Source organism: Dipodomys ordii, unplaced genomic scaffold (assembly GCF_000151885.1).
Source record: "Dipodomys ordii isolate 6190 unplaced genomic scaffold, Dord_2.0 Scaffold63, whole genome shotgun sequence".
NCBI classification, from domain to species: Eukaryota; Metazoa; Chordata; class Mammalia; order Rodentia; family Heteromyidae; genus Dipodomys; species Dipodomys ordii.
In genome coordinates, this window is record NW_012267279.1 from 3,765,699 (window position 1) to 3,777,175 (window position 11,477).

The 11,477-nt window shown below is 34.9% G+C and overlaps 1 protein-coding gene across 4 annotated transcripts in view; it reads right to left on the minus strand.

Moving 5' to 3' along the window:
• The window catches only part of Vps54 (vacuolar protein sorting 54 homolog (S. cerevisiae)), a 99,056-nt gene that overhangs the window by 46,928 nt on the left and 40,651 nt on the right, over nucleotides 1–11,477 (minus strand). For all 4 annotated transcript variants that reach the window (XR_001175302.1, XM_013022520.1, XM_013022519.1 and 1 more), the window contains 3 exons: nucleotides 10,778–11,163; nucleotides 1,560–1,686; nucleotides 509–616 (listed from right to left, as the gene is read on the minus strand). Coding sequence is in view for 3 of the 4 variants with exons in the window: in XM_013022520.1 (XP_012877974.1) it covers nucleotides 509–616; nucleotides 1,560–1,686; nucleotides 10,778–11,163 (621 nt within the window). In the remaining variant the exon portion in view is untranslated. The remainder of the gene's footprint in view (nucleotides 1–508; nucleotides 617–1,559; nucleotides 1,687–10,777; nucleotides 11,164–11,477) is intronic.

Below are 11,477 nucleotides of genomic sequence, written 5' to 3' on the forward strand. Positions count from 1 at the left end.
CACAAAACAGAAAAAACGCTTACAATAATTCTAACTAAAATTTATGGTCAAGGGGCTGGGAAGGTGGCTCAGTGGTAGAGCACTTGCCTTGCATGCCTGAGGCCCTGGGTTCAATTCCTCAGCACCACATAAGCAAAAAGAAAAAAGCCGGAAGTGGTGCTATGGCTCAAGTGGTAGAGCACTAGCCTTGAGCTGAAGAGCTGAGGGACAGTACCCATGCCCAGAGTTCAGGCCTCACGACCGGACCCAAAAAATAAAATAAAATTTATGGTCAAAATCATATGTACATTATGATGGCAATAATAAAAAATTAGTATCAATCTACTTACAGGAATATCCTTAAAAAGATAATCTTGACCGATAGACTCTGTTTTTCCATATTTTCAATTTTTAAAAAAATCACTGAAGTATTTCTATTATAGTACACATTACATATATTTTAGAGGACATAAAAATAAAACTTCATAGAAGATTCTAGAACACACATCAAATAAAAAGGTACAATTACCTGTTTAATGATATTCTTTGCTGCAATAATCATTTCTTCACCATAGATTTCTAAAAAATTAAGTTTTCTTTGCTTTAAAAGTCCAAATACAAGAGATACTAGTCTTTCCTATTAAAACAAAAGAAGACTATGTAATTTCACACTTTAAATCTGTAATAATCTTATACAGAGGTAGAAATAATCAACAACAAGGGCTCTGTCTGATTCTTAAATCTCTTACACCTGGTATTTTCAAAAGTCAGAAAAAAATCCCTCTCAAAGCAATCTTATCAGGTTTTGGATAACGCTGTAACAAATCTGGTTTGGGAACAAAATAATATTCATACTTTTGGCCTAGTTACCACTGATGATTAATAAATAGTCCCAATGCCTGTTTTTAATTCATAGTCCAAAGACAGAAATGACAACCTGGATTTTTAATGGGAAGTCAACTGCTTGCACACCTCTCTGTAACCACCTGACCATCAGTTAGGGACTTTGGATGTTTTTACTAGTCCCTGACAATGATTAGCACAGAGAAGTTACTAGATATGAGTATCTATCATGAACATGTTTTATATCTGTGTGATATGTATGGATATGGTTTATATATAGACATAAAATGTTTATGATATATAATATGTATATACAAATAAGCATATGCACATACAGACATAAAGTCTGTTCATGATAGATATTCAATGAATTTGAGTGACTAAAAGTTTATCATGATAACTTTTTATAAAACAAATTCTAACACATATGTGCACACATAAAATACAAACTAATTTATTCACCCCATATCTCTATTTTGAAATTGCTTTGTAAGCTATGAAGGCCCCATTTCAATTCTAATTCTTAAGTTATAAAATAATTTTATTCTCTAATTTCATAAGATACCCAACATATATGGTGTGTCTTAAGATCACATGGCTACTGAAAGGCTTCATAGGTCTGACAAAATCTTGATAGTGAAGCTAATTTTGTTCACCATAACCTGAGAAGTTTGTTCTAAACTAAAGATGTCAGGAAGTAACACTAATCAATAATATCAACAGTTCAAGGCACATACCTCTTCTAAAACTTGACAGTCATCTTCCAGTGGCCTGTTTAAATCATTGTGAGAATAAGTAGAAAATTCTGCAATCATCATTTTATCTATCAACTTTTCTAATTCACAAAGTTGTGATCCCAAATGCCTATAAAAGGAAAAATAAATTACATATCTTCATTTTCAAAACATAAGTTTACTTTCAAGGCAACTAGGAGGCAAAACTTTTTTAGCTGAATACCTATTAAATAATGTGATGTTTTAGTAAAGTGATGTTTTCAGCCAAGATGGCTGAAATTATTTTACAACATGGGAAATAACTTTAAATAGTACAACTTTTATGTTTTATGCATCAACTTACTTTAATTTTTAAAAACTCTCATCTTGGGTTTGAGAATATAACTCATTGTTACAACACTTACCTAACACATTCAAGGCCCAGATGCTAGTCCTAGCACAAAAATTGATTTTTTTAAAAAAGCTCTAGAGAGTTATGGTAATAAATGCTTTATAATCCCAGGAAGCTATAAATTTAAGACCATTCCCAGGCACTGGTGGCTCACACCTGTAATCCTAGCTACTCAGGAAGCTGAGATCTGAGGATCACAGTTCAAAGCCAGCCCAGGCAGGAAATTCTGTGAGACTCTTATCTCCAATAAATCACTCAGGAAACTGGAAGTAGCGCTGGGGCTCAAGTGGTACAGTGCTCGCCTTGAGCTGAAGAGCTGTGGGATAGTGACCAGGCCCAGAGTTCAAGCCCCATGACCGACAAAAAAAAAAAAAATTAAGGCCAGCCTAAATTGCCCCTCCCCCATGCATATATAATACACATACACACACATACACACAACTTTTTGCTTTGGGATAATTTTAAACAAAACTTGGTTTTAGATTAAATATAAATTTAAAACAACCATATAAAAGAAATATACACATTGACTTGGAAAAGCCAACATCTATCTTTTACAGAAAAAAAAAATCTGGAATATGGTACAATTTTAAAGAAATAGTTAAAATCATTTGTATACAACTTAGGTGGTAAGATCACTTCCAAAATAAATCTGACAATTGAAATAACAGATTAAGTTTACAAATGTAATATAAAGATATTTCTTAGAACCCTTGAGAAGATTAATGAACTTCTCATAAAAGATACCAAAATAGCACAATAAACTTATTCAGAACATATTCAATAATACAAACTAAAATACTATCATGGTAATATGGTAATAGCTAGCAAAATGGCACAGGTAATTACCCTCTGACCTAGGAATCCCACTTCTTGAAATCTATCTCAAAGATGCACTGACAAAGATACAAAAGAATATATATTCACTAAGTTATTATTGATAGTAACAAGGAAATGGAAACAACACAATACTGGCCACTAGGAACTACTTGAATAAATGTAATACATTCTTAAAAGAAACAGAATATACTCTTAGAAGAATTAAGAAGTGCCTGTATACTATATGTTTCTCAATCTGTATTCCTTGTTACACATAAAAAACTCATAAAATTTTAGTATCACACAGCTACTGTACATTCCAACCATAAAATATCCAATGTTTTTGCCATTCAAAAACCAATTTTGGGCCTGGTAGAAGAAAGAGATATCTGTATTGAGAAAACGTGCCATAGAATATGGAATAATATCTGGGTATACTGTAATATAATCACAGAAAGGTGTGAAAGGTAAGAAAAATGTGATAGTATTTATCCTAGGGAGATCAATAAACTCAACAGAACTCTAACTTTTCAAACAGTTGAATTACTGATATCTTGGCTTTTTCTCAAAGCATATAATGTGAAAGTCTTCTTACTAAAATATTTGAAATCTAAATATAGATTATATGGAATTATAGAATCCATAATATGTTGAATATTTTGATACTATCAATAATAATCCCTGAAATAGAATCTCAAGATTATATAATAAAACCACAAGAAGCTAGAAAATATAATAAACTCTTTAATAGTCTCAACCTTTTATTATTTTGCCAGTCCTGGAGCTTGAACTTAGAAGGCCTAATTACTCTCCATGAGCATCTTTTGCTCAAGGCTAATGCTCTACCACTTGAGCCACAGTATCACTTCTTCATTTCTGGCTTTTTCTGAGTAGTTTATTGGAGATAAGAGTCTCATGGACTTTCCTGCCCAAGCTGGCTTCAACCATAATTCACATATAGCAGCCTCCTGATAGCTAGGATTACAGGCATGATCCACTCACCGAAGGAAGGAAGGAAGGAAGGAAGGAAGGAAGGAAGGAAGGAGGAAAGAAAGAAAGAAAGAAAGAAAGAAAGAAAGAAAGAAAGAAAGAAAGAAAGAAAGAAAGAAAGAAAGAAAGAAAGAAAGAAAGAAAGAGAAAAGAAAAGAACCAGCATGGTAACACAGACTGAAATCCCAGCTACTTGGGAGGCAGGTATAAGATTTAGTCTGAAGCTAACTCAGGCAAAGTTACTAGGACTTTACCTTTAAAATAAAATAGATAATTAATTTAACAATAGCTACAGGAATAGCTCACGCTGTAGAGTTTAATATTGAGAATGGTGCAAAGAAATAAAAAGGTCTACAACAGGAAACAAACTAGTTTCATTATTTATTTTGGGAGGAGAGAAGGGAAGTCTTGGGGCTTGAACTCAGGGCTGGGCACTATTCCTGAGCTTTTGTGTTCAAAGCTAGTGCTCTGCCACTTTGAGTGGCAACATCACTTTCAGCTTTTTTGGTGCTTACTTGGAGATAAGAATCTCATGGACTTTGTTGTCCAGGCTGGCTTTGAACTGCAATCCTCAGATCTTAGCCTCCTGTGTAGGTGGGCTTACAGGTGTGAGCTACCAACATCCAGCCATTAATTCTTGTCAAAAATTATGTTCGTTCCTGGCTCAGCAAATCAACAGCATAACTTCACAATTTTAAATCTATAGCATTATAAAATTAGCACTGATATTCAGAGTAATGTTTGAGATCTTCTAATATGGTCACTTACTACATTAAGAAGTATAGCTTTTCAGGTCTGTATGACCTAGAACGAGTTATCCAAGACTTTGTAAGCTCCAGTTTTCATATCTGTCAAAATAGGGATATTACCTATCTCAGTTTTTGTAAGGGTAAATAATACATGCAATATACTTAGCATGGTATTGGTTCAGAGTTCTAATGTATTTGATAACTGTCCTCAATTGTTGGCTGATAGCTCTAATTAATAGTGATAATAAAGTAGTAAAAAAAATAACAAAAAATAATGAAAACTTAAAAGTTCCTCCATAAATCTTTACAATATAAAAAGCAAAATGTAACAGTCCTGAATTGTAAAGTAATTAAAGCTTTCCTGTATCAAAACTTGCAAGTAACCAATACTGAAGAGTAGGTTGAGGCCCATCCATACTGGATGATCATTAACCTTAGCAATTCTTTTAAATTAGTATAAAGCATAAATAATATATATTATTTCAGTCATTTCATTGCTAATACAATTTCTTTTTGTGATAGTTTAAAATATTTATTTCCCAATAATTAAAACTGCCCACTTCTATGAAAATTTTAGGCAGGCAGTAAATTATTTTAAAATTACAAAACCAAACTATGCAAATAGACCAGAAAACTCAGCCCATAATCCAAAGGTCATGGAAAGAAAAAGAGAAAAGATATGTAGGCACAGCTATTTTGCCTGACATTTAAAACCCAATAGACTAAAAAACACAAATAACTTTAAGATAGACTGTTGTTATCATAGGAGAATATAGAGTACTTTGGGAGTTCAGAAATCACAAGACAAAGTTAAACAGCAAATAATTTCAAGGTCAAAAGCTACAAAATGAATGAAAAAAAAGAAAATACATATATTGTACATTTTCTAGATATTGTTAATACACACAATTTCAAGAATTTTTCAAGTTCTTTTTTAGAAACAAGAATTAGATTAGGGACTGATGGCTCACACCTGTAATTCCAGCTACTCAGGAAGCTAAGACCTGCAGGATCATGGCTCCAAGTCATCTGAACAGAAAAGTCTACAATTACTCAAACTGAAGATGTGACTCAATTGGTAAAGCACCAACCTTGTGGAAGAAAGCCAAGCAAGAGTTGTTCTAAATCTTCGGGCATCACTAGCTCATGCCTAGCTGGTCAGGAGGCTGAGATCTAAAGATCCTGGTTCAAAGTCAGCCCAGGCAGAAAAGTCCATGAGACCCATATCTCCAAAATTAAACACCAAAAAGCCAGAAGTGGAGCTGTGGCTCAAGTGGTAGAGCACTAGTTTTGAGCACAAAAAGCTCAGGGACAGCACCTAGGCTCAGAGTTCAAGCCCCAGGACTGGAGAGATTGCCCTAAATTCAAGCCCCAGTACTGGAATAAATAAATAGGGTTCTGTATTTGTAGTAACTTCTAAAAATTGAAGTATAAGTAAAGCAATAGAAAGAACAAAATATACAAAAGCAAAATAATATCCATAAAATATGTAATTGTCAAGTACCAATGGTTAACACCTGTAATTCTAGCTACTCAAGAGGCTAAGATTTGAGAATCATTGTTCAAAAGCTAGCCTAAGTAGCAAAGTCCACAAGATTTCATGTCCTATAAACCTCCAAAAGGCTCTGGTAACAACACACACACACACACCCTTAATTAACAAATCCTTTGGTTGACCTGCCAACACACACACACACACACACACACAGACACACACACAGACAGACACACACACAGACACACACAGACACACACACACAGACACAGACAGACACACAGACAGACACAGACAGACACAGACAGACACAGACAGACAGACACACACACACACACACACACACACACACACACACACACACACACACACACACACACACACACACACACACACACACACACACACACACACACCCTTAATTAACAAATCCTTTGGTTGACCTGCCAAGAAAAAGATTTCAAATATTAAGGTGTTATGCTTTTCTTTTGGTCTGTTGCAGGGCTTGAACTGTGGGCCTGAGCCCTTTAGCTCAAGACAAACGTTCTGCCACTTGAGCCACAGTATCACTTCTGGTTTTCTGGTGCTTAACTGGGTAAGGGTCTCACAGACTTTCCTGTCTGGGCTGGCTTTGCACCTTGATCCTCAGCTCTCAGCCTCCTGAGTAGCTAGGATTATAGGCTTGAGCCACTGGCGCCAAGTTGATCCTACACATTTCTAAGTTCTAGGAAAATGACTAAAATTTGGTCAGAAAGGAAAACAAAGTAGGTGAAATTCCTACTGATAAAACATAAACATTTTCATAAATTAAAAACATGACTTATGCCATTAATGTTTACAGAAGACAAGAAACCTATAATACACATACTTCCTGATGCATTAGACAAAATAATAAAAGATCTAAAATGAATTGTTTCCAAACAAAGTTAAAAGGCCTTAAAAATTTGTGAAGTTATACAAGAAAGTAATGTTGATACTTAACAACCTTATAACAAAAAGGAAAGACAAAAACAAGAAGTAAATCACCAGTTAGAATTTAACACATTTAAAACAAAGTACAAAAATTATAAAAAAAATTAGTCTTCAAATATAGATCAATACTCTTCTTTGGTTAGAGAAATATTTTAGAGTATTTTTAATTTTGCAAATTACTTGCATATGGAGATATCAAACTTTAATAAAGTTAGTTATATCCTGGAACTGACATTTACTAGGCAGCTTTACTGAAACATTTTACATGACAAATAAACCATCTTTACACATGTAAGTTGTAAAGAAAGTAACAGAAACATGAGAAAAATGTAGCTATGTACAACATTTTAAAGACTTTTTAAAATCACATACCCAAACACTGTTTGTTTTGCTTCCCCTATGCTAGTGATCAAACGCACGGTATCAAGCATGGGAGGCAAGGGCTCTTCCACTGAGTTTAACCCCAACCCTAAGAAAACTTAAAACATTTGAAAATTTTTTGCAGTTCTGGAAATGAAACTAGGGCCTAGTATACACTAGAAAAGCACTTGAGCAATAACCCCAAACAGCTTACACAATTTTTAAAACTATTTTGTCATTTGCATTAAAGTACTAACTAAAAATGTAAAACTGAAGATTAAAAGGACTGGGGATTTAGTTCAGTAGTAGAGCACTAGCCTAGCATGGCACAGGCCTGGATTCGATCCCTAGCACAACAATGAATGAATGGATAAATGAATGAGTACCCAAATTAGGAATAAACACACTTAAATAATATTTATATTCTGTAATTCAATCCATCATAAAACATTCATAATAACTCTACTCCTAAATTTTTTACACATAGTTTTGGATAACTACAATTTTCATTAATACTACTGATTACAAAAGTATGAGACAAGGAAAATAAAAGCATATGACTATTGGGGTAAAAGTTAAAACAAGTTTAGGGTTGGTGTTTAGCAAGAAAACATTCAATCTTTGATTCTATTCCTTAGCTCTTTATTATGTGGAGGATATTGGCTTTGATATTCATCAACATTCATTTTTTTATATAGAAGTAACAAAGGAAAAATATAGTTTCTGTCACCATGGAAGCCAATTTTTTCTGAAAAACTGATTTTTTAAATATATCATACAAACTAAAAAAAATTAAATTTCAGAGGTGAAAGGGCAATTAGAAATTGTGTAGTCACTTTGGGTTCCATATTGCAGAACCCAAATTAGGCTTCAAATGTCCACGGTTTGCCCTGAAATTTTAATTGCAAAAGTTTACATACAAGTATATTTTTATGTAAAGAAGTTCCAATGACAGTTTTCAACAAATTCTCTAAGAGGTCAGAGTTTCACAGTAATTGTACACTCATCACAGTACTGTTTTAACATAGCAATACCTGTCTCACACCCCTCCAAACAAACTGCAGAGACTGTTAGAGCAGAGAGCATTTTGTTCTGTTATTTACTATTCACCTGGTGTGTGACATTGTAGTAAATGCACAAGTGCCATTCCTAAATCTATGAATAAAACTACTTAATAATTCAATAGTGCTTTATACATCAATATTCCAACCATATAAAGAATTCATAATTCAATTTAAATAAAGTTATTTTGAAGCTGTCTTTCCCAGAACATATTAAATATCATCTGTGAAAGGTTTGGATGAGATTTCCAGAAGATAGTAACTTCTATAAGAACACTGAATAACTGCTTATTAGCTGAATAAAATGTTAATAATTTTCATTTGGGTATAAAAAACACTAACATGATTTCACACAGAAAATCTAAAATTGTTTTTATATATAATTTCAAACTCAATTATGTTTTCTACAAAGTTTTTATTTAGTTCTTGGCGTTTTGTTGCTAGGAATCAACTCAGAGCCTGCCACAGGCATCTTTTCTCTTCCTGGCTTGTTTGCTCAAGGCAAGCGCTCTACTATCTGAGCCACAGCACCACTTTGTTTTCTCATGGTTAACTAGGGATAAGAGTCTCATGGACTTTCCTGCCCAGGCTGGCTTTGAACTTCAATCCTTAGATCTTAGCCTTATGAGTAGCTTGGAATACAGGTGTGAGCCACCAGAGCCTGGCTCTCTTTCCTTTCTAAAGATGTTTTCAAAGTAAGAACTTTGTGCCTTTCCTATCATGGTGTGGAAAACTTATATATGTGTGAACTCATGGTCTGACTGCTGTTCCTGAGCTTTTACGGTAAAGGCTAGTACTCGACCACTTGAACTATAGCTCCACTTCCAGTTTTTTCATGTTTAATTGGAGATACGCATCTCATAGCCTTTCCTGCTCAGCCTGGCTTCAACCATGATCCTCAGATCTCGGCCTCCTGAATATCTAAGATTATAGGCATAAGCCACAAGTGCTTGGCTTAATATGGATTTTTTTATACTATAAAAAACAGACTGCAATCTCAATCTATAAAAACTGGGTGTGGTGGCATGTGCCAGTCATCCCAGATGAACTGTGGTCCAGACTGTCCGATACATAAACAGATGACCCCATTTAAAAAATAAAAGGGTGCTTGGTGCTGGTGGCTCATGCCTGTAATCCTAGCTACTGAGGAAGCTGAGATCTAAGGATCAGAGTTCAAAGCCAGCCCGGGCAGTAAAGTCCATGAGACTCTTATCTCCAGTTAACCACTCAGAAAACCGGAAGTGGCGTTGTGCCTCAAGTTGTAGAGCATTTTGCCTTGAGCTGAAGAACTAAGGGACAGAGCCCAGGCCCAGAGTTCAAGCCCCATAACTGACCAAAAAATAAATAAAAAGAAATAGACTGCAAATTAGAAATGAATTTATTTAAAACCTACTATAAAGTTTTATAGCTGGGTGCCAGTGGTTCATGCTTGTAATTCTAAGTACTTGGGAGACTGAAATTGAGAGGATGGTAGCTTAAGGCATAAAACTTTCCAAGACCTATTCTAATAGCTTGGTGCAGTGGAATATGCCTGTCACTCCAAGTTACACAGAATGTTGAAACTAAAAGGATAAAGGTACCCAGGCTAGCTCATGCAGAAAAGTCCACAAGATTTTCTCCAACAAGAGAAACTAGACACATTGGCACATGCCTATAATCACAACAATAGGAAATCCACAGTAGGTAGATCAAAGTTCAGGCACATACCAGGGCAAAAAGCAACACACTATCTCAAAAATAAGTGAAAAACAAGGCTGAAGGCACAGGTCAAGTGGTAAAGCATGGCAAATGCAAGACCCTGAATGTGAATACAACATTCTCTAAGCAATAAATAAAAATTTTAAAGCTGGGAGCTGGTGGCTCACACCTGTAATCCTAGCTACTCAGGAGGCTGACATCTGAGGATCATGGTTCAAAGCCAGCCCAGGCAGGAAAGTCTGTGATACTCTTTATCTCCAATTAACCACCAGAAAACTGGAAGTGGCACTGTGGCTCAAGTGGTAGAGTGCTGACCTTGAACTGAAGTGCTCAGGGACAGTACCCAGGCCCAGAATTCAAGCCCCATGACCAACAAAAATAAAATAAAATGTTTAAATCTTTAAAAATGAATTTAAAAATACTAATATTTACTTCTCCATATTTACCCAAATCTATTTCAACTTTCCAAACTGTGATTTGCTGTTATTATATTTATCTCCTAGAAATTTTGTTTCTCTATAAGTCTTGTAAATATTCCTTACAGTGTTTGTCTTGTGTCAGAATATTATTATTAAGCAGACCAATCTGAAATACTTAGAATACATGTATACTTTTAACAGTACATACTAATATTATCTTTTAAAGTTTGCTAAGATTATTTCTAATGGCTTACTTAACAGACATACCGGAAGCTATGAATGCCCTGTAATTCCTGCTGTAGAACCTCTTGCGTTGTTGCTATTAAGTCCAATGCGCCAACAAATTCAGAAGTAGATAATAACACCTGCACTGTAGGCTGAGTTTGGTGTACAGTGGCCATTAACTTCAGTTTATTGTATACTTTAACACAATTATTTCTGGTAAGTGCCAGTCTTAAAATATGTAGTGATCCTTCACACATTACTTTATCAATCTGTGCAATTTTATCACGAAGCATTTTTACAGCCTGGGAAGTTTTCTTGAGGTAGTCCTGCAATTCATGTTGAGAGGTCATTGCATGAAAAAATGCTTCTGAACGTAGAGAGATCTGATGAGCAATGTTTACTTCCACAATGTCCAGATAATGGCTCAGCTTAAAAGAAATGGAAAAAAAAATCATGATTATAAGTATACCTTTCTTGGATATGTAAATACTGTTCAGAAATGATAAAATATTTCCACATGTATTTTAAATAATAAATGTGAATTGTTTCATTATAGGTTCTTCAAAATAATGGAAAGGAGGGGGTTGGGAAGGTGGCTCAGTGGTAGAGCGCTTGCCTTGCATGCTTGAGGCCCTGGGTTAGGTTCATCAGCACCACATAAGCAAAAAGAAAAAAGCCAGAAGTGGTGCTGTGGCTCAAGTGGTAGAGCGCTAGCCTTGAGCTGAAGAGCTGAGGGACAGCG